General features: G+C 39.8%; 1 protein-coding gene and 1 long non-coding RNA gene across 20 annotated transcripts in view; one reads left to right on the top strand and one right to left on the bottom strand.

Moving 5' to 3' along the window:
- The window catches only part of LOC133559047 (uncharacterized), a 19,159-nt gene extending 12,974 nt beyond the window's left edge, over positions 1 to 6,185 (top strand). Inside the window, exons 3-4 of the long non-coding RNA XR_009808079.1 lie at positions 5,173 to 5,226; positions 5,305 to 6,185. This is a non-coding gene — a long non-coding RNA (uncharacterized LOC133559047). The remainder of the gene's footprint in view (positions 1 to 5,172; positions 5,227 to 5,304) is intronic.
- Positions 1 to 24,257, bottom strand: part of dst (dystonin) — a 299,316-nt gene that overhangs the window by 80,151 nt on the left and 194,908 nt on the right. For 18 of the 19 annotated variants that reach the window (XM_061910351.1, XM_061910367.1, XM_061910363.1 and 15 more), the window contains 12 exons: positions 23,179 to 23,302; positions 22,875 to 23,083; positions 19,477 to 19,794; positions 19,225 to 19,391; positions 16,512 to 16,668; positions 16,201 to 16,327; positions 16,047 to 16,097; positions 11,261 to 11,496; positions 7,520 to 7,649; positions 7,061 to 7,260; positions 5,157 to 5,655; positions 1 to 1,385 (listed from right to left, as the gene is read on the bottom strand). The exon at positions 1 to 1,385 is cut by the window's left edge and continues 84 nt beyond it. In XM_061910351.1, coding sequence (XP_061766335.1) covers positions 1 to 1,385; positions 5,157 to 5,655; positions 7,061 to 7,260; positions 7,520 to 7,649; positions 11,261 to 11,496; positions 16,047 to 16,097; positions 16,201 to 16,327; positions 16,512 to 16,668; positions 19,225 to 19,391; positions 19,477 to 19,794; positions 22,875 to 23,083; positions 23,179 to 23,302 — 3,603 coding nt within the window. The remainder of the gene's footprint in view (positions 1,386 to 5,156; positions 5,656 to 7,060; positions 7,261 to 7,519; positions 7,650 to 11,260; positions 11,497 to 16,046; positions 16,098 to 16,200; positions 16,328 to 16,511; positions 16,669 to 19,224; positions 19,392 to 19,476; positions 19,795 to 22,874; positions 23,084 to 23,178; positions 23,303 to 24,257) is intronic. The other variant, XM_061910348.1, reaches the window with a different exon arrangement.

Here is a 24,257-nt window from a genome sequence, read left to right on the forward strand (position 1 = left end):
AAGTTGATCATCCACCAGCTGGAGTTTTCCGCAGAGCTCCTCTCGCTTGACGAGAGTACTCTGCACCTGCCGCTCCCTGCCTTTGGCTCGGTCCATGAGCTTGCCACACTGCTTACTCAGAGCATCTAGGTCTCTCTTCAGGCCCAACAGGTCAGGCGATGCGTCAGTTTCAAGCATCCTCTTACAGCCATCCCCTGCGTTGGCCGTGTTGACCATCAGCTCTTGCAACTTGACGATGAAGCTCTCAATGCTGTCTTGCTGCCCTTTCAGAACCAGCAAGTCCAAGTCCACTGGAGCCATGCTGTCCAACTCATCATCCAGGTCTGTGAAGCGGGTGAACATCTCACGGATGTTGTTTTGGAACTGCCCGATTCCCTGCAATTTACCTTCCAGGACCTGGCAAGTCTCTTCCAGCTTCATATTTAGAGTGCTGTATTCTTGTTCTATGCTGTCTGCTTGAAGTAAAAGGTCTGTCACTCCCTCAGCGTTTGGAACGTCAACTACAAGAGACGTTGCCAAGCCTTTCAGGTGTTCTACTTGATTTTGCACTCCCCCTAGACTCTTCTGTTGGGCTTTCATGTTAGTTAAGTTCTTATTGCTTTGTCCCTGCACTCCTTGGGATTCATAAGCAGCCAGAAGCTTCTTAGCTCCCTCGAGATGTGCTTTGGCCTCTTTGGAGCCTTCATTAAATTCTTTGACTGCATGAGAAATCTTCTCCAAGGATTCCTTTTTGCTCTGAAGACCTTCCAATACGCTGTCCACCCTTTCAGAGATGTTCGCCGCCTCGTCTTTGATCTCTTCAGTGTCTGTATTTGCCACCTCAAGAAGGCTTTCTGCGGCGGTGTTGAGCTGCTCCAACATCCCCCTGTGCTTGTCCACATCCTTCTGGAGAACTTTCACTTGCGAGATAGCGTTATCCACGGCAGCAGGCTCCACAGCAAGTTTGATCCGACCTTCAATGGCCTCGCACTCCAACACCCAAGGCCTCAGCTTCTCTCTGTGTTCTTCAAACTTCTGTACCTTCTGAAGAGAGGCTTTAAGTTTCTCAACCTGCTCCCCTGAGCTCTTCTTTACTTCCTGCCAGTTAGAAGACAGAAGTGACAGTTGCCCCTGCAGTGCCAACTTCTCTGCACCGTCAGTACTCTGCAGAAGCATCTCCCCTTCCCCTGCTATTGTGTTGTACACGACCTCCTGTTCACTGAGAGCCTCCTGCAGTTTACTGTGCGCATCCAGCGTTTTTTGAAGGACGTCAGCTTTGGCAGAGATGGGCAGAGGCTTCGACTGGTCCGGCAGCTTCTCAGCCAACCATGACTGGAAGTCTTTGGAGGTTTGATGGAATTGCTGGGAGCTGGCGAAGGTCGAGTTCAGCTGCTCAATTTGTTTGGCTGCAACAAAAGAAATAAATAAAAAAGGGGACTTAGTGAATGCAGACAGACTTCATACAAGACTTACATGAGAAAATATGGAAGTACTGACATGAGACACAAAAAACGCGAATGTAGTTATCATTAGATTTGACAATCAAATTAGTGTCTGGCATTTTACCTTAAACATACCTATAGATCAGTAGCAGCTGCAGGTCTTTTACGTAGGGGAACATTATCCCATAACAGATAAATGACAGAGATGCTGGATTTTACAAAGAATCTCTCCCTTAAAGGACTACTGAAACCCACTTCTACCGACCACGCAGTCTGATAGTTTATATATCAATGATATAATATTAATATTTCAACACATGCCAATACGGCCAGTTTAGTTTACCAAATTACAATTTTAAATGATGACGCGTGTTTGTGACGTTATTGGTTGGTATAGCCCAGCACCACTTACGGCTAAAAGTAATCTCTTTTCATCGCGCAATTACACAGTATTTTGGACATCTGTGTTGCTTAAACTTTTGCAATGTGTTCAATTAATAATGAAGAAATCAAAGTAGAAAGATGGAGGTGGGAAGCTTTTAGCCTTTAGCCACACAAACACACGGTGTTTCCTTGTTTAAAATTCCCGGAGGTGAAGCTTTACTAAGGATCAGAGCGGTCAAGCGAACATGGATCCCGACTACATTTCAACCGGCAGTTTTCGGTGAGAAAATTGTGGGAATAAGTCGCTTCTTACTGGAGGAGCCAGCGTCCTCCTGCAATTGCCGTGACTTCTCTCAGAGACTCTGGCGTCAAAACACCCGTGGCCACTCCGACTTTAAGGTACTATGTAACTCACTAAAACACTAGCAACAAAATAGGCAGATAAGGGATTTCCCAGAATTATCCTAGTCAATGTGTCTAAAAACATCTGAATCGCTCTCACTGCCCTCACCTTTTTTTTTTTTTCTAGGCCTTCACTCTAAATTTCCTCATCCACAAATCTTTCATCCTCGCTCAAATTAATGGGGAAATTATCGCTTTCTCGGTCCAAATAGCTCTAGCTGCTGCTGGCTATGATTGTAAACAATGTGAGGATGAGAGGAGCCCTACAACCAGTGACGTCACGCGCACATCGTCTGCTACTTCCGGTTAAGGCAAGGCTTTTTTATTAGCGATCTAAAGTTGCGAACTTTATCGTCGATGGTCTCTACTAAATCCTTTCAGCAAAAATATGGCAATATCGTGAAATGATCAAGTATGACACATAGAATGGCCCTGCTATTCCCGTTTAAAAAAGAAAATCTCATTTCAGTAGGACTTTAGAGGTTTGTATATTCCTCCTTATCAACATGGAACAACGTAATGAAAGTTGAAAAATGCTCTGGCAGTGGTTTATATTTCATTTTGCTGAAAATTAAAAAAGGATTCAGCCTCAGATGGATCATCCAATCATCATGCAGAAGCCCGGCGTCCAGGCCAGCCGAGGCCAAGCCCACGTTCCATATACTTCTCGAGATGCTTAGCGTCCGATGGGCAGGACAAAGCCAAGCATTTTTCCAACCCACTGTATGTTCCCCTATTGATCCATTGTTTGAGACCAAAAGTCACTCCATATAGCATTGGGCATACAGTAGCATACCAGTATGTGGGACTAAATTATGGAATGGTTTATGTACAGAAGTCAAACAATGTACAAGTATGATCTAGTTTATGAAACTGTTCAGATTCAAAGTTTGTACAAAGTACAAGGAAGAAAAATCCTGGTAAACATCTTGAACATTATTGAAAAATCTGATAATCTTATCTCATTTGTCAAAAAGAACAAATTTGAGTTTTTTTTGGCACTTCAGGGGAAGCTGAACATCCCTTGCAGTCTTAGAGCAATCGCCACTGCTATAGATTACTATTATAGTCTATATCCTTAGTGTCAAACTTGTTTTCACTGAGGGCCACATTGTATTTATGGCTGCTCTTCTAACAGTGAAAAAAAAAAATATTACTCAATAATCGCCTCAAGGTATTATTACAGAATTGCCTATGCATGTGATTATATCATTTTACGTACAAATTGATGGATAGCTTGCTTGGAAGTCCTAAATCAGGGTGATATACAGATATCCAAGTATGTATTTGTATTTTGACCAAAAAAAGTTTGGAATATATGCTAATATAATGTTTGTTGCATGATCAGAGCATATTAAAGTTGAAAGACAAGCAATTGCATGCAGTACTGCAATTTTTCATTCAAAATTGAAAGAACAAATACATTTAGTGATGAGGATGGAGTACTTTCGAATTTTCACATAAAATGAAGCAGCGGGCCAAATCTGGCTCCTGGGACTGGAGTTTGACACCTGTGTTCTATATCATGGATTGATGCTATTATTTACTTTGTTCTTAACAACCTGAACTTAATCCATCCATCCATTTCCTACCGCTTGTCCCTTACAGGGTCGTGGGGGGTGCTGGAGCCTATCTCAGTTGCACACTGGCGGAAGGCGGGGTACACCCTGGACAAGTCGCCACCTCATCGCAGGGCCAACAATCACTAGATAAAAATTTCTGCCATATATATATGTACAGTGGGGCAAACAAGTATTTAGTCAGCCACCGATTGTGCAAGTTCTCCCACTTAAAATGATGACAGAGGTCTGTAATTTTCATCATAGGTACACTTCAACTGTGAGAGGCAGAATGTGAAAAAAAAATCCAGAAATTCACATTGTAGGAATTTTAAAGAATTTATTTGTAAATTATTGTGGAAAATAAGTATTCGGTCAACCATTCAAAGCTCTCAATGATGGAAGGAGGTTTTGGCTCAAAATCTCACGATACATGGCCCCATTCATTCTTTCCTTAACACGGATCAATCGTCCTGTCCCCTTAGCAGAAAAACAGCCCCAAAGCATGATGTTTCCTGCCCCATGCTTCACAGTAGGTGTGGTGTTCTTGGGATGCAACTCAGTATTCTTCTTCCTCCAAACACGACGAGTTGAGTTTATACCAAAATGGATACATGGATGATACACCAGAGGATTGGGAGAATGTCATGTGGTCAGATGAAACCAAGATATAACTTTTTGGTATAAACTCAACTCGTCGTGTTTGGAGGAAAAATAATACTGAGTTGCATCCCAAGAACACCAAACCTACTGTGAAGCATGGAGGTGAAACATCAAGCTTTGGGGCTGTTTTTCTGCTAAGGGGACAGGACGATTGATCCGTGTTAAGGAAAGAATGAATGGGGCCATGTATCGTGAGATTTTGAGCCAAAACCTCCTTCCATCAGTGAGAGCTTTGAATGGTTGACCAAATACTTATTTTCCACCATAATTTACAAATAAATTCTTTAAAATTCCTACAATGTGAATTCCTGGATTTTTTTTCACATTCTGTCTCTCACAGTTGAAGTGTACCTATGATGAAAATTACAGACCTCTGTCATCATTTTAAGTGGGAGAACTTGCACAATCGGTGGCTGACTAAATACTTTTTTGCCCCACTGTATTGTAGCAAAAAGTACCACTGATGTTAGTAATATTAGCATAATTAAATACAAATGTTACCATTATCGTAGTTATTCTAATAATTAGCTGTTTGTATTCACCATTATTATTATGATCAGAATTATATACATGAAGTTGCATGCAGACAGGAAGAAAACATAAGTCACATGACGTAATATGAGTTATACTAAAAGTAAAGTTGCACAGAAACTCTTGTTATGCACTCATACTGGAGGCACACTGTTATGATCAAATAAATGGATCTGTCATCCAAAACATAACAAACCTGTTTTCTCTTCCAGCTGCCTGAAAGGTTTGCTGACACTCTCCAACTGCCTGGCTAAGTCCGCCTTGAGGTAGTCCTCAGTCACCATTGCTGTGAGCTCTGCATGAATGCCCTCAGCCTGCTTCAACTTCTTCCTCTCCTCTCTCAGCTGAACCGAGATATTATGGACGTCCTCCAGACGCTTCTTCACGGCATCGGGCTGGGTGCTGCAGGCCTGATGGTTGCCAAGCTGACCATCAAGCTGAGTAACGGTCTGGCTGAGAGTGCTAAGCAGGTCTTGGAACTCTCCCGTCTTCGCTACAGCCTGGTCGATGAGGTCATCGCGCCGGTCTAGCAGTCCCATAAGACCTTGCCACTTCTCAGTGACGGCAGTGAGCTGCTCCCTCACCTGCTTACTGTTCGAGGGGTCATGGTTACCCGACGAGTTTAAGATGGCAGAAGCAGCTTCGTTGAGTTGATCGTACTGAGGCTTTCGGCTTTTGAACTCATTTTGGAGGATCTGCACGAAGGGTAGAGCAAATATGAGCATTGCATCCCAGAACAAGAGCACAGAGTGCAGGCGTGTGACAAGGCTTTAGGTAAAAATTCAGTCTTATACACCAAAATGTTTTGTCTGATTAAAAGAAAATGTAAAATGTATATGAAATTGAATACATAATGAACCTTTGAGCAAGGCCTTTGTAAGTACTTGACGTACAACACATGCATCACTATAAGGTATGCATTAAAACAATGATGAATACATGTAACTAAAGCATACTATATTGGTAGTTCTAATTTAAAAAAATCAGAAATACAGTATTGTATATATTTATTTTGAGGGGGAGTTCATTAACGGACTGAATGTATGGAATTGTTTATTTGCTCAGATATGCTTTATATTAAATAACATAACATGGTTACATTTTACAGCATACATTAAAAATATGTTTAGTTTAAAAAAAAAAAAAGTATTAAATCCACTTTAAAAATAATCAAAAAAGGATTAATATTACAGGAGTAAAAGTGTTTTATTCATTTACTGAAAAAAAGTGGTATTTTTGTACAATGTAGCTATTTATTGAATGATTGTTTATTTTATTTCTGTATATTTTTGATATGTTCAGTATTTTTTTTTCCTGAGAAATTTTTAGAATGATTAAATAAATTCAAGAGTTTATGTCAAATAAACGTTACATTTTTGTGGTCTTTGTTTATCTTTTTTGTGGACAATAAAATAATACTTAATATTTTTTGTGGATGGTGATTAGTGTGTTGATTGTAGGGCTGGATGACTATGACAAAACAAAATTAAATTGTTTTTTTTATATTGATATTATAATTTAATAATTATTTACACAATCATTTGTTAACATTAAGTATTTATTGCACTACCAAAACTCAACTTTAAATACAAAAAAAAAAACATAGTATATATAATAGTATATAATAAACCACAACAAGTGAACTAATATTAGTAATAACGATACATTTAAATAACAATATCCATCTATCCGTACCGCTTGTCCTTCTAAAATAGCAATATAAAAAACGAATCCGGCAAGCCCGCGTCCATAAGACTTAGACTTCTTTTTTATTGTCATACAAATTTGAACTTTACAGTACAAATAAGAACGAAATTCCGTTGCATTAGCTCTTGGTAGTGAAAAAAACAATGAGGTGCAGATATAAATAAATAGATTACTCTACAGATAAATGTATTGCACTTTTGCATATGCATCCAGGTTTATGAATGTATGTTATATTACATCCCAAGTTTAAAAAACATCTGTCCTGTCCATCAGCTCAGGCAAATCACATTGTTGATGTAGATATAGCCCATATTTGCAAAAAAATTGGGGACCCCTGATATGAACAAACTAAAAAAAAACAGTGAAGAAACTGAATGATACAACAATGTCTACCTGGACTTGTTGCTTCTGCATTTTAAGCATGTTAAGGTCAATGGAGAGGGGCCCAAGGACACTCATCATCAGCTCCTTCTCCGACAGCCACTGGCCGAGCTGCAGCTGAGTGGTTTGGAGGATGTCCAGATTCTTGTTGGACTGCTCCAGGTGCTGCTTCCTCTCCACCACTGAGCCGCTGATATCTTCCCAAGCAGCATCTAAGAAGTTGAGTAGAATCACGTTTATATTTAGCCTGCATGAGTCAGCATCGTTGCATAAAGTGTGTAAATCTCACACTGGGCAGCACTTTGGCTGTGTAAATGTGTGAATTTAATTTGTGTCCTGCAGAAAGCAGGTAATGTGACATTCGGCGACACCCTGGACGGATACTCAAAGTCAAGTGATGTGTGAGATTATACAACGGACAATATACCGTACATGATTGTTATTTCATTAAAGATATATATCAGTTCATACCTATGTCTGCTAACATCTGCTTCCATTTGGCTGCCTCCTGGGAGTTTGGTTGCGTTTCAATTAAGTGGAGAAGTTTCTCTCTCAGCTTGTGAAGCTGATCTTTCTTCTGCTTCATGTTGTCTTCAAACACCTAAGCAAATGGGACAAATATTATAATATAAACAGTATAAGTACTGCTAATTGTGGCTTATGATGTAGTTAGACAATAATATTTCTGTCACAACATGGCTTGGACGTGGATTGTTTCTTCGAAGCAGATGAGAATCAGCACGAGCGAGGCGTGGACGTGAGTACATGGTTGTTTATTTAAACACTATAATAAAAAATAAACAAACTAAGGGCGCTCACAGGGAGGTACAGAAACTTGGCTATGAACAAACAAAAGACTAGCATAAATGCTGCAAACTACACACATGAAACAAAAACACTTGCTCGATTGGCATGAATAATAATGAACTATAAACAAAACTAGCACAATGGCATGAATATAAAAACTTACACGGCATGGAACTATGGACGAGGGCATGAAGGTGGTGCAGCATGGGTAGCATGTGTGTGAGTGTGAAGATCCCAGAAAGCAGACAAGAAAAAGAGTGACTTAAGTAGCTATGACGATTAGTGAAAACAGGTGAGGCTGAGAACAGGGACGTGACATGACAGGTGAAAAGTAATGAGTTGGCATGGAGACGAAAACAAACCAAGACAGAACTTAAATGTCCAAAAAACTAAACATAACCTGGCCAAAACCAAAACATAAACTTACAGGCGTGACAATTTCAGCATATTACATTTGTATTTGTACAAAGACTTTGGGACCCGTTTATGTCGACACGCCTCCGACTGGCTGACTGACCTCGACATAAGCGGTTGTCCACAAAAGCGGTAGTCGACATAACTGAAATCCAAACCAAACATTTACATAGAACAGTGGGCCACTATAAATGAATAAGGGTAATAATGGGTTAACTTGTGTGATTAATCAGAAAAAAATTAATTGCATTAATCATGTGGAATTTGTTTTGACTGCACACGCTCCTTCATCCGTATTGCGGGTGGTTAGTTTAGTGATGAGGTCAGTGTAAAGATGAGCAAAGAGTATTTGATTAATGCACTTGCTGGGAAATTGTGGGACTTTATATAAAACCGTTAGCAGGTTTTTAGGATATAGTTGATGTGCTTTAAGTAGAACATTTAAAAAAATATTACAGGATGACATTCTGACAATAAGTCTTTTATTAAAATAATTTAAATTATGCAAGCGAGTAAGGACCTGTGATTACTCATGATTAATCCACATTTAAAATGCAATTAATTAGATTTTTAGAAATATATATTTTTTATTAAAATACATTAAAATAAATGTACATGAAAAAAAATGTTAAACCTAACATTGTATGTCTAAATTTGAACATATTTTTTCATGGGATAATTCATACTCCTATATAAGATAGCTTCTACGATAATTTTGTTATAGTGGGGCTAAAAAGTATTTAGTCAGCCACCGATTGTGCAAGTTCTCCCACTTAAAATGATGACAGAGGTCTGTAATTTTCATCATAGGTACACTTCAACTGTGAGAGACAGAATGTGAAAAAAAATCCAGGCCCAAAGTATGATATTTCCACCCCCATGTGTCACACTAGGTATGGTGTTCTTGGGATGCAACTCAGTATTCGTCTTCCTCCAAACACCACGAGTTGAGTTTATACCAGAATGGATACATGGATGATACAGCAGAGGATTGGGAGAATGTCATGTGGTCAGATGAAACCAAAATAGAACTTTTTGGTATAAACTCAACTCGTCGTGTTTGGAGGAAGAAAAATACTGAGTTGCATCCCAAGAACACCACACCTACTGTGAAGCATGGGGGTGGAAACATCATGCTTTGGGGCTGTTTTTCTGCTAAAGGGGACAGGACGATTGATCCGTGTTAAAGAAAGAATGAATGGGGCCATGTATCATGAGATTTTAAACCAAAACCTCCTTCCATCAGTGAGAGCTTTGAATGGTTGACCAAATACTTATGTTCCACCATAATTTACAAATGAATTATTTAAAATTCCTACAATGTGAATTCCTGGATTTTTTTTCACGTTCTGTCTCTCACAGTTGAAGTGTACCTATGATGAAAATTACAGACCTCTGTCATCATTTTAAGTGGGAGAACTTGCACAATGTGTGGCTGACTAAATACTTTTTTGCCCCACTGCATTTCTTCCAGTGGTAAAACTGTGGTAAAATCCATGTAAATAATGCAATGCTTTTATTTTGAAGCTATGACCAGGAAGTCATCGTGTGCATATTATAATGCTGTGTATCAAGACTGTAGTTGGCGTTGCTCTTTTCGCTTCACTCTACTTATCAATAATGAGGAAGTTTACAATAGTACAAAATATGTTGACATAAACGGACCCATCTTTCATTGAAATTACCACTTTGGGCCAGAAATGAAATGTTGACAAAAGTGGAACCAACTTAAAGGCCTACTGAAACCCACTACTACCGACCACGCAGTCTGATAGTTTATATATCAATGATGAAATATTAACATTGCAACACATGCCAATACGGCCGGTTTGGTTTACTAAATTGCAATTTTAAATTTCCCGCGAAGTATCCTGTTGAAAACGTCGCGGAATGATGACTTGTGTTTGTGATGTTTCGGGCTGGAGGGGACATACTAGCTCAGCACCACTTACGGCTAAAAGTCGTCTCGTTTCATGGCGCAATTACACAGTAATTTGGACATCTGTGTTGCTAAATCTTTTGCAATTTGTTCAATTAATAAGGGAGACTATAAAGAACAATGCTGTTGGTGGAAAGCGGTGTATTGCAGCTGTCTTTAGCACCGAGACACAGCCGGTGTTTCTTTGTTTGTTGTGAAGCTTTAACACAGAGCGGTCAAGCGAACATGTTTCTCTACGTCAACCAGCATGTTTTTGGAAGGGAAAATTGTGATATATATTTTACCGGAGACATCAGTGGATTATTCGTCCTCCTGCAGTAGCTGTCAAAAAAGGCAGCTGTGAGCTTGGCTCCTCGGCTTCTCTCTGAGACACTGGCGTGTTCACCGCAGCCATCCGACCTCGAGGTATGTCTTTACAATCTCACTAAAACACTATTAAAACAATAAGCAGATAAGGGATCTTCCAGAGTTATCCTAGTAAATGTGTCTAATTACATCTGAAACGCCCACACTCCCGGCGCCCGGAGCCGTCACTTTTTTTTAAATTTTTTTCTAGTCCTTCACTATCAATTTCCTCATCAATATCCTTTCATCCTCGCTCAATTTAATGGGGAAATTTTCGCTTTCTCGGTCCGAATTGGTCTTACTGCTTGTGGCTCACATTATAAACAATGTGAGGATGTGAGGAGCCCTCACCCCGGTGACGTCACGCGCACATCGTCTGCTACTTCCGGTAGAGGCAAGGCTTTTTTATTAGCGAACAAAAGTTGCAAACTTTATCATCGATGTTCTCTACTAAATCCTTTCAGCAAAAATATGGCAATATCGCAAAATGATCAAGTATGACACATAGAATGGACCGTTTGAATAAAAAAAATCTCATTTCAGTAGGCCTTTTAGCGGGTTCCACTCTATTCTACACGTGTATGTTTTCACCACAAGTGGAGCCTGCGTACCACCAAGGGGTACTCGCACTGTTTGAGAATCCGGTCTGGACTATTTTAAATCAAATGCCTGTAGCTCATTTACTGTATAGACAAACATCTTAGCACCTTTTGCTGTTCAAGCTGAGTTTTAACAGCGTCTTTCTCCGTGGCTCCATTTTTCCAAGATGCTGTGGTCTTCTTCATGTCCTCCAGCCACGTCATCATGTTGTCCGTCTCCTTTTTGGCGTCCTTCAGCTCGCGCACAGCTCCACTCAGCTGGGCCGCTTGACTCTTCAGAGCGTCACCCAGACTGGAGTAGCCCTCGTTGACGAAGGACATGTTTTGCTGAATTGTCATCAGCTCTGAGGATCACAATAAAAGGATCTGTGAGTGCCGCCACAGTTTGGTACTTATGATGTGTGTGTACTAATTTACAAATTATACCCTGTATGTATGTAAATTAACTCTTAAATCCAATGAATGTACAAATACAGTAGATTCCATAATTGTTTTAAATCAGTGATTCTTAAAGTGTGGTACGTGTACCTCTTGTGGTATGCTGGCTCTATCTAGTGATAAACTAAAGAATCACTTGATTAAAGTACAGTGTTTTATTTTCCTGTATTCAAACACAATGCTATTGTTTAAAATATGTGTAATGTTTCAGTCGCCAAGACTATAGAATATACTTAAATATGCTGAATTGTTGAAAGACCTACTCAGTGGCCTTTTGGTTAGAATGTCTGCCCTAAGACTGGAAGGTCGTGAGTTCAAACACCGACCGAGTCATACCTAAGACTATAAAAAATGGGAACCATTGCCTCCCTGCTTGGCACTCAGCATCACGGGTTGGAATTGGGGGTTAAATCACCAAAATCTTTCCGGAGCTGCTGCTCACTGCTCCCCTCACCTCCCAGGGGGTGAACATGGGGACGGGTCAAATGCGGAGGATAATTTCACCATACCTAGTGTGTGTGGGACTTTAACTTTATTTTTAATAAAAGCTATGCTTTGTTTTAATGAATATTTAGGCCTACTGTATTATATTTAATGTGGCCCTTTATGTATGTGAAATAGCTTTGATGTTTACCTGAAAAACCTAAAACTCAATATGGCAACTGCATTTTTTTTATCTCTTTAGTTCTCTGCTTTACACACATGCAGGCATAAAATTATATAATACATACAATCTATTTGCTATAAGTTTGGGGTTATGCAAAGGTTCATGCATAGAACAACACATCAGGACTGGACAAGGTACAAGGTTGCTTCCGGTTTTCAAAATCAACATTTGCATTTCTTTGCTTCAGTATGGGGCTGGGCGATATATCGAGTTTGTAAAATATATTTATATATTTTTTTTTATACAAGCTATGAATTGGGCAAATATCTTAATATCGATATAATTGATTTCATGTTAAAATGACCAAACACTGCTTATTTGTTGTGTTCCTTGTTCTTCCCCGCTTCCCACTCGCTACTAAACCCCCCTTACTATGATGACTCACGATTGGTTGAGATTAGGGCAAAACATTAGGGACTGGCCAATCAGAAGCAAGATAGGGCGGGTCATGGAACCAAGAAGGGAAATCACAACAGACATCCTAAATGACGACGAGAGAGTCGTAGAAAAGAAGAAAGGAATATTCAAGCGGGCGATTTACATACTTAAAAAAACTAGTGGAAGATGGCAAAGGGATTCTCTTCTTTAGATTTTTCTTTTAGCGAGATAGACGACGTCCAGGAAACCCACAATGCGTCTACTTGGCCACATTTGAACGAATGAATGCGTCTGGATAAAACCTTAATTAGAGACCGAATGTCCCTTTGGGACAGAGGATCCTATTGTATTTCTAAGGTTTTATTAATATAATTATTCCGCCACATCTTTGAGCTGTAATTTGACCCCCTTAACATGCTTCAAAACTCACCAAATTTGACACACACATCAGGACTGGCAAAAATTGCGTTCTAATCAAAAAACCAAAACCCAAAACTCAAAATTGCGCTCTAGCGCCCCCTTGGAAAGAACACACAAAAATGGCTTGTAACTTCCGTTAGGAATGTCGTAGACACATGAAACTAAATATCTATGTAGGTCTGACTTAGACCTCGATTTCATACACTCACACCCTTCAGCAAAAATCAACAGGAAGTTGTCAAAAACCCCTTCAAAACAAAAGTTTCCTAAAAAATGTAATTTTTGCATATTTGAGCTGTAATTTGACCCCCTTAAAATGTTTCAAACCTCACCAAACTGGACACAAACATCAGGACTGGCGAAAATTGCGATCTAATAAAAACAAACCCCAAAACTCAAAATTGCGCTGTAGCACCCGCTAAGAATAAAACACAGACAAAACTGGTCCTAGGAAGAAAACACAGACAAAACTGCTTGTAACTTCCGGTAGAAATGTCGTAGAGACATGAAACAAAAACCTATATGTAGGTCTCACTTATACCTACATTTCATTCATTTAGATCCTTCAGCAAAAATCAACAGGAAGTTGGCAATTACCCCCTCAAAACAAAAGTTTTGTAAGAAACCTGTCACCTTTTTTCAAACATTATCTCCTCTGAGTGTGTTTGTTGTGTCGGCTTCAAACTAGCACAGGAAAGAGATTGAACCCTTCTGACTAAAAGTTGATGAAAGAATTTTTCTAACTGCTCCGGTTTTGATTTTACGAGCCTTCAAAGAACCGCTGCGCTGATGCTGCTGCCGTCTCAAGATGGCCGCTTAACAGCGGGAAGCAGCAGCGTGGCCACACAATGCAGAGAAGGTAGGTACTGTGCGGGTAGAGATATGTTGACTGGGTGAAAAAAGGAGGCACCAGGTTGACTTCAGGATACAGAGAAGGTAGGTAATATGCAAGTAAAGATAGTTGTCTGGGTGATGGCAGGAAGCACCAGCGTGTATGGGTGAAAGAAAGAAGCACCAGTGTGACCCCAGGATGCAGGGAAGGTAGGTAATGTGCGGGTAAAGATATGTTGAATGGGTAAAGGCAGGGAACACCAGCAAAAGTCGGTCCCGTCCATCGCTGCTCGCAGCTTTAATATGAATTGTTTACCATGTAAGCCCAAATCAAAACTGTTCTTGAGTTGCCAAGCCATATTCCACACGAGAAATGCTGCCAAAAATATATGCCGAAGTGAGGAAGATCATAGCCGCACAATTAAGTAAACTCACTTACTTGGCGCTGACCAGAACCGTACGTGTGTGACAGTCTAAGAGCGTTTTCATTTCGGGCTCCAGTACTCTGGAATGCCCTCCCGGTAACAGTTCGAGATGCCACCTCAGTAGAAGCATTTAAGTCTCACCTTAAAACTCATTTGTATACTCTAGCCTTTAAATAGACTCCCTTTTTAGACCAGTTGATCTGCCGTTTCTTTTCTTTTTCTCCTATGTCCCACTCTCCCTTGTGGAGGGGGTCCGGTCCGATCCGGTGGCCATGTACTGCTTGCCTGTGTATCGGCTGGGGACATCTCTGCGCTGCTGATCCGCCTCCGCTTGGGATGGTTTCCTGCTGGCTCCGCTGTGAACGTTACTCTCGCTGCTGTGTTGGATCCGCTTTGGACTGGACTCTCGCGGCTGTGTTGGATCCATTATGGATTGAACTTTCACAGTATCATGTTAGACCCGCTCGACATCCATTGTTTTCGTCCTCTCCAAGATTCTCATAGTCCTCATTGTCACCGACGTCCCACTGGGTGTGAGTTTTCCTTGCCCTTATGTGGGCCTACCGAGGATGTCGTAGTGGTTTGTGCAGTCCTTTGAGACACTAGTGATTTAGGGCTATATAAGTAAACATTGATTGATTGATTTGATTGTCAACTGGGAATTAAAAAGTGCCTGCCTGCAAATGTATTTTTTTATCTGAGTTTGATACATTTTGTATTATTTGCACAACTATGTTATTTATTTTCCTTCTTCCCGGGGGATCCCGAGGCGTTCCCAGGCCAGCCGGGAGACATAGTCTTCCCAACGTGTCCTGGGTCTTCCCCGTGGCCTCCTACCGGTTGGACGTGCCCTAAACACCTCCCTAGGCAGGCGTTCGGGTGGCATCCTGACCAGATGCCCGAACCACCTCATCTGGCTCCTCTCGATGTGGAGGAGCAGCGGCTTTACTTTGAGTTCCTCCCGGATGGCAGAGCTTCTCACCCTATCTCTAAGGGAGAGCCCCGCCACACGGCGGAGGAAACTCATTTCGGCCGCTTGTACCCGTGATCTTATCCTTTCGGTCATGACCCAAAGCTCATGACCATAGGTGAGGATGGGAACGTAGATCGACCGGTAAATTGAGAGCTTTGCCTTCCGGCTCAGCTCCTTCTTCACCACAACGGATCGGTACAACGTCCGCATTACTGAAGACGCCGCACCCCGGGAAGAGCTAGACGAAGTGGCTGGGGAGAGGGAAGTCTGGGTTTCCCTGCTTAGGCTGTTGCCCCCGCGACCCGACCTCGGATAAGCGGAAGAAGATGGATGGATGGATGGATGTTATTTATTTTACGTAGAAATAATACTATTCTATTTTATTTATGTTATGTAATTTTGTGCTCCTTAAACAGATTATTTTCTGTGCTGCTAATACCCATCTCGACTAACTGGGTTAAAAAAAAAAAAAAGTGCCACTGGCTGTTTACAGTACAGTTGTCATTCACTTCAATTTCAGTGAATCTCGCTCTTTATATGTATACTTTCACTGGAAAATATATGGAGATACTTATCGAATATCGTGTTTGAGTAAAAACATATTGAGATATACTTTTTCGTCCATATCGCCCAGCCCTACCTCAGTAATTACGATATATTGGCTAATTGTGTGTATTTCTGGCAAAGCCTCAATACATTGTCCAGTGCTACAATACATCCAAACCTATTAAAGTCAGAATGTAACCAAATAGAATTGATTACCTTTATTGGTTAAGTACGAATGGCTCGCTGGACCACCACCATTAGTAAGGGCTAACACAGAGACATGAAGACAAAGCTTGAGTACAGAACACCATTCCCAGAAAGACTAACCAACACGCACACTAACACTGACATTCAGTATGCTGATGTTTACCTGACTTATTAGGTATCTTTGCTTTGGCAGGAGATGTGAGGATAGCGATGTGGTTGCATAGTGATGATCCCCTGTTGTTCAAGTCCTGCACAGCAGGGCCTTTGGACGTCCATTCTTCCAATAATCCCTTTGAAAGGTTTATCAGTCAAAATGCGTACTGTTAGATCAATGGCAGCTGGTCGTTAAAGAGAGATAAAACATTGATTTTGACGCCTCCATCTGTCATTGTTGACGGTCGTGATGATGACTATTTGGAGAGGATAGCTAGGAGTGATGGGAAATTGCATGATTTGATGCATTCGGGGACTCACAGTGATTAGCTGGAGATCCGTCTCCAGACTTTTAGCACTGCAACTTGTCTGGGCCACAGGCACTTTCTTGTTAGTCTCCTCCAGCCACTCGCTGAGAGCACTGGCTGCCGTCCTGAACTCGCCCAGAAGGTCTTTACAGGACGATACCTCCCCCTCCCTGAAAGATAGTCATAAAATATCAATGTGTGTCTTTTTGATGCTTTTTTTTTTTTTGGTTAGTTAAAAAAAAGTCACTGTATTTCATCATATACTGTAGTTACTAGGGCTGTTTTTTATTTACCTGAGAAACTATAATTTAACTATAATGTTAAATGTTTGTAAAAAATTTTTTTTACAGATTTCCTTCCCTTTTTATTTATTGTTTTTACACAAACAAATCATACACAGAGTACCGTATTTCCTTGAATTGCCGCAGGGCATATAGTATGCCCTGCCTTGCAATACTGCCGGGTCAAACTCGTTTCCCAAAATAATTAGCGCATGCTTAGTATTACCGAATATCAATGTGTGTCTTTTTGATGCTTTTTTTTTTTTGATAAACATAGATGTTAGTAAAAAAAAGTCACTGTATTTCATCATATACTGTAGTTACTAGGGCTGTTTTTTTTATTTACCTGAGAAACTATAATTAACTACAATGTTAAATGTTTGTAAATTTTTTTTTTACAGATTTCCTTCCGTTTTTATTTATTGTTTTTACACAAACAAATCATACACAGAGTACCGTATTTCCTTGAATTGCCGCAGGGCATATAGTATGCGCCTGCCTTGCAATACTGCCGGGTCAAACTCGTTTCCCAAAATAATTAGCGCATGCTTAGTATTACCGCCTGGTCAAACACGTGACGTCACGAGTGACACTTCCCCTGTCGTCATTTTCAAAATGGAGGAGGCTGATTTCAATACATGCAATTTGAAATCGCATAAAGGGAAGAAGATAAAGAGCTATTCAGTAGGATTTAAGGTCCAAGCTTACATCACACTCAAATTTTTACTGCATACCTTTGGTAAGTGCCGGAGTGAGAAGAGGTTTTAAAATAATTAGCCCATGCTTACTTTTACCGCATGCCTTTGGTAAGCGCAGGAGTGAGAAGAGGTTTTAAATTAATTAGCCCATGCTTACTTTTACCGCATGCCTTTGGTAAGCGCAGGAGTGAGAAGAGGTTTTAAATTAATTAGCGCCCCGGCGGCAATTCAAGGAAATACGGTATATTGCAATTTAGATACACAATCAGTGAACATTAAACTTTTGATTCTTTTCAAACAACTTTTTTTCCAGTCATTGAAATACTTTGATTAGTTTTTGTTGTTTTTTTCCTCTGTATTTATATAATCAGCATACTAATGTTAGCAATGTTCAAATCCAGGCTGAAAACATTTTTATTTAACTACGGACACGGCAACTGAAAGTACTTTACTTACACTTTTTGATTACAATTAAATTATGATAATATTTATGATGATTTTGTTTTTTTTAATAATTCTATTTGCCTATTTATAATTGTATGCATCTAAAAAAAAAACTTTGAATTGTCTTGTGTACGAATTGTGCTTTATAAATGAACTTCCCTGGCCTTTCTTTATTCATAGAAAATACATTTCTGAAACAATGTCAAAATTAATTTAAAATGATTCATATCATAAATTAGGGCTGTGAAACTTTGGGCATCAACAGATTCGTTCAATTTGAATCTTGGGGGTAATAATTAAATTCAGAATCGTATCTCGATTCAAAATTATTCTCGTTTCAAATTCTATACTTTTTTTTTATAACATTGAATGCCAGTTCTATGATTAACTACATAAACTAGCTCTGATCAATTTCTATATTAAAGAAACCCATTTTTTCTTTTTATTAAAATGCTTCCCAAACATTTAATAAAGTCAAATACAAGAAAGGCAACATCTACATCAACAAAATGATTTGCCTGAGTGGCTGCACAGGACAGATTGAAAAAAATAAATATATAAATAAAAACAAAATAAATAAATACAAATAAAAATGTATATGTGAATTATATTTATATAGCGCTTTTCTCTAGTGACTCAAAGCGCTTTACATAGTGAAACCCAATATCTAAGTTACATTTAAACCAGTGTGGGTGGCACTGGGAGCAGGTGGGTAAAGTGCCTTGCCCAAGGACACAACGGCAGTGACTAGGATGGCGGAAGCGGGAATCGAACCTGCAACCCTCAAGTTGCTGGCACGGCCACTCTACCAACCGAGCTATACCGTATATACAAATTTAAAAATTGAAATTAAAAAAATATATATTTTTTTATTTCTACTATATAATTTTTGGATTGTTTTAATCGATTAAGAATCGTTCCAAATACGTTTTTTTTTACACCCCTATTATAGATATAATATATACTATATTATTAACACTATTCTATTATACTTTTATTCATTTAAAAAAAAAAATGTTTTTCTAGTTTTCTGGTTGTTTGGTTTAACTACCTTATAGTGATAAAGAGGGTTTAGGTTAGGTACCAAAAAGGGTTCATTACCTCTTTTCATGGTCCAGTGTTAAAGTCTTCAGTAGATTTTTGTCTTAAATGCTCCATAATAAAGTCATGCAGCCCCTTAATTTTTAAATTGACTGTAAAATCAGCTTTACAGATGCCATGTTGGCTTGGTGGACTTGGTCTGCCTGAGTGAGCACTTGCAGCTATTGAGGAAATACTGCCATTTAGATGAAACTCCACTTACTTTTCTTTGACGGTGTCTTTGAAGGTGCTGAAGATGTTCGACAGATCGTCCATCTTGCTCTGGATCTGCGCTCTGTTCCCGTCGGTGCTTATTTCACACAGCTCCTTGGCTATCGTCTGCAACTTCTCCAAATCACTGGAATGTTCAGTCATCTCAGCTTTTGTTTTCTGAATGAGATGACATATGTTGTTGTTAGCGTCGGCTATACTGTAGCAGCCAGAGTGCACTGTAAATAATAGGTGCTCCACTGACCTGTGTTAGTTCGGAGAGTTCTTCGAAGGTTTTCCCTGGCCCGTCCGTCTCATGCAGATCTTGGGTACGTTTCAGGACAAACTGTTGGACTTTATCTGCAACGCTCTCGAATTCCTCCACTTTGTCTTTCAGCTGGTCCAGATGAGAAACTTTCTGTTTATGCTTGTCGCAGGCATCTGAGAAGCGTTGCGAGAGAGCGTCCATCTTAGACTGCAGGAGGACCGCAGCAGAGGGGTCGGCAGTTTCTACGAACTTCTTCACTTTGGATTTCATGGCTGAGATGCTGCTCTGGCGACTTGCTATGTCCTGCTCTATGGCCTTGAAATACACAGAATATGGTCCGTTTTGTACAGCTTAATGTGGCAAAAATGGACAGAAACACTGGAAAACATATAACACTTTGGGCATGGGTGTCAAACTCTGGCCCGCGGCAATATCAAATTAGCATTAGAGCTGGCCCGCCGGTATTATACAGCGGCGGTGCCGCTGTAACACTGCGTTCACCGCTAATACTCATACTTGCCAACCCTCCCGATTTTCAGTGCCCCTCTCGAAAGTCTCCGAGGGCAAACATTCTCCCGAATTTCTCTCGATTTCCTCCCGGACAGCAATATTGGGGGCGTGCCTTAAAGGCACTGCCTTTAGCGTCCTCTACAATCTGTCGTCACATCTTTTCCTCCATACCAACAGCGTGCCGGCCCGTGTTACATGATATATACGGCTTCTACACACACATAAGTGAATGCAAGGCATACTTGATCAACAGCCATACAGGTCACACTGAGGGTGGCCATATAAACAACTTTAACACTGTTACAAATATGTGCCATACTGTGAACCCACACCAAACAAGAATGACAAACACATTTCGGTTGAACATCCGCACATAAAACAACGTAAACACAACAGAACAAATACCCAGAATCCCTTGCAGCACTGACTCTTCCGGGACGCTACAATATACACCCCCAGCTACCACCAAACCCCAACCCCGCCCACCTGAGCCCCGACATGAATGAACAAGCATCCCAGAAAAGATCCCAGGTTTCTGGCTTGGGCACATCAGATTAGATCAGCGTGTCGCAAACTGAGCAGTAAAAAGGTCTTCCTTCTTATTTTATTTTCGAATTTTTTAGCCCGTGGAAAAAGTTAATGTTGATAGTTACGTTACCTCAGAAGGCTGCAAATAGAAAAGAGGCATTACATTTTTTATTTAAATTTTATTTAATATACCTTTTTTTTTTTTAAGTTGATTTTGCACTAAGTTATATAAGCGTTTTTGTTCCATATTCAATGTTAAAGCAAATCAGTGTAGCAAACGGAGCAACAATTAACGTTTTATTCCTGCACTTTCTCTTGCTACTTCAAGGTTTGAATGTTTTATTCATTCATTGTTATTTTTTTTCAAATTTATTATTAGCCTGTGGAAAAAGTTTATTTGGACATTTACCTCGGAAGGCTGCAAATAGAAAAGAGGCATTCAATTGTTATTTCAATTTTATTTGACATGCCATTGATATTTTACAATTATTATTATTAATAATTGCAACTCGATTTTGCATGTCACTATAAAGTTATATAAGCCTTGCTTGTTCAATATTGAATGCAAAACTTGTTTGGGTCCCTATTAAAAGGTTAATTTGTTCAAGCTCGGCCCGCGGCTTTGTTCAGTTTTAAACTTTGGCCCACTCTGTATTTGAGTTTAACACCCTTGACTTTGGGCCTGATCGACTAAAGGTTTGCATGCAATAAAACACGTCCAAACTTGATAGATCTAAGTTTGTGCACAGATGATTGCGTCTCTCAAAAAGCACAATCCATTTAGTGTTTCTGTCTTCATGACTATGTAGAATATATGCTGATTATGCCGGAAGGAGGAGATGCAAATATATTTAGCGCTCGCAATGAGATTTATCAAGCCTGCAGCTGTTTTTCCGCTGCCGTTTTTCATCAACAATCATCCCTCGTTTATCGCCGTTAATTTGTTTCTGACATGACCCCAAAAATAAATTTCTGCAAAGTATAAATCAAATATATTTTAATAACTACAGCATAGAAAAACGGGTTACAACCTTCTAAAAAAATGTGTTACATTGTGAGGGCTCTCTGGATATTAAATTACACCCTTTAGTCACCTGTAAACTTATTTAGTCTACCATGTTTACCGTGAATTGATTAAGGTGGACCCCGACTTAAACAAGTTGAAAAACTTATTGGGGTGTTACCATTTAGTGGTCAATTGTACGGAATATGTACTGTACTGTGCAATCTACTAATAAAAGTTTCAATCAATCAATCAATTAGTCTAATATAGTAATGCTGCTGAGCTGAGCCAATCAGTGGCCAAGATACAGAAGGGTTTGGTCTACAGTAGCCAATAATAATGTAGTATTGATATTTTTAGTTTATTCAGCCAAGTTATACTTCAAAATGCTTAATTTAGCACCAAAAAATAGTAAAATATGTTTAAACATTTTTATATATATATATATATATACATATATATATAAACATGAAAAAATATGTGATGTCGGGAAGCTGCAATATTTGCAGGTTCGATCCCCGTTTCCGCCATCCTAGTCACTGCCGTTGTGTCCTTGGGCAAGACACTTTACCCACCTGCTCCCAGTCCCACCCACACTGGTTTAAATGTAAAAAAAAAATAGATATTGGGTTTCATTATGTAAAGCGCTTTGAGTCTCTAGAGAAAAAGCACTATATAAATATAATTAACTTCACTTCAACTAAGGACAGTTACGCACAAATGGCTGTGCCGCATTCAGAAAGAGGCGAACGCTGCAATTACATACAATTTTCCGTGCTCTCGTCAACAATAAAAAAAGAATGCCATTGTAAATTGTTAATAGTAATGCAAACGTATTAGCATTTTAGCTAGTGTTAACGACGCAAGTTTGATTACATTACGATAGAATGTACAAATATGCATGAAAACATTACCATCAAACATGTGACAGTTTACTGACTATAACTTGTTTTTGTTATATTGTAAAACTTACAAACGTTGCTTGGAGTAAAGAATGAAGAAACCATATGGGTAGAAATGCTTTTGACGACTAGTAGACGGAACGGCACTTATACGTCCGGTTCAAGGCAAAAACAGAAGGTAATACTGTAGACTTTCGACTCGCAGTGAGCAAACTCTTCCAAAAGATGGCTCCATAAGCACAAACAAAAACACACCTTTTCAGTTCCTGTGTCTTTTTGTATACAAAACATTAAGGCGGTTAGCGAAAAAAAACACATAAATTAGCCGCACTATTGTATAAACCGCAGGGTTCAAAGCTTGGGAAATACGATAAATTCATCTTTGTCGTAAAAAGTGCCAGGGTTGACATATATTCAGGTTGATGCAGTAATATAGCAATAATCATACATACTGCTTCTTTGCTGAGCATGTCTTTGATAGATGCAGAGTCCAGTGGAATTTGTCCATTCTCTTCCACACTGGCCTCAACTCCCTTCATCCAACCCATCATCTCATCCAGTCCATCCTGGACACTCATGGAGCGGGTCAAAGTGATCTGCAGTTTCTCATTGCGATCACTCACGGACTTGGACAGGTTGTCATAGCGCTCTACTATGTCATCTGCAAGGTAGACAAAACAAACCCAGTTACGTTTGAAAGTTCAGGTATTTGAATTGCAATGCAAAAAGCAGCTGTTGTCGGATTTGAACGCTCACCTACTGTCTCCTGGATCTCATCTAAGTTGCGCAGCAGGTTCCCTTCAGATGTGACCAAGGACTCAGCTGTTTTGCGTAGCGTGTCAATAGCGGTTTGATGCCCGCTCATTTCCCCTTGCAAAGCCTGTGGATAACGACCGAGACGAGGTCAGTGACCCAGCGTGACAGCAGAATCAAAACTATCATTCATTGCCAGTGTATTTAACCAGATTGAAGACTGAGTCATCCATCTAAAATGTACTTTTTAACGGTTTAAGACCACCAGTGTAGAAAAAACAGAAAAATCCTCCGCTCTATATATAGTCGCTGCCCCACCTCTAATTACATGACATTATTGAAAATCAGGCTTTGCTACACATCTGAAAATAACGCTTGAAACTCTGCATACTGTCCGTCAGTCATGTTTTAGTAATTCTCTATTGTCATACTTGCCAACCTTGAGACCTCCGATTTCGGGAGGTGGGTCGTGGGGGGCGTGGTTGGGGGGCAGGGTGTAGTTGGGGGAGTGGTTAAGAGGGGAGGAGTATATCTACAGCTAGAACATGACATCAAAAATATATATTGTGAGAAATCATTACGATGATCAGTGTTTCCACAAAGATAAATATCATTAATTATTAATAATAAGATAGTGTTAAAGGTAAATTGAGCAAATTGACTATTTCTGGCAATTTATCTAAGTGTGATTCAAATAATAACATAGCCTTAAAGGTAAATTTAGCAAATTGGCTATTTCTGGCAATTTATTTAAGTGTGTTTCAAACTGGTAGCCCTTCGCATTATTCAGTACCCAAGAAGTAGCTCTTGGTTTCAAAACGGTTGGTGACCCCTGCCGTAGATGTTATTGTCACAGTAGATGGCAGTATTGTCCTGTTTAAGAGTGTCACAACATTGCTGTTTACGGCAGACAAACTGTTTTACGGTTGACGAAAACGTGACTGCTGTTGTTGTGTGTTGTCACCGCGCTGGGAGGACGTTAATGAAACTGCCTAACAATAAACCCACATAAGAAACCAACAACTCGCCCTCGATCATTCTACAGTTATAACTGTTTATATTGTGGGAAAGCAGACGTGAAA

Source organism: Nerophis ophidion, linkage group LG09, assembly GCF_033978795.1.
Source record: "Nerophis ophidion isolate RoL-2023_Sa linkage group LG09, RoL_Noph_v1.0, whole genome shotgun sequence".
Taxonomy (NCBI): Eukaryota; Metazoa; Chordata; class Actinopteri; order Syngnathiformes; family Syngnathidae; genus Nerophis; species Nerophis ophidion.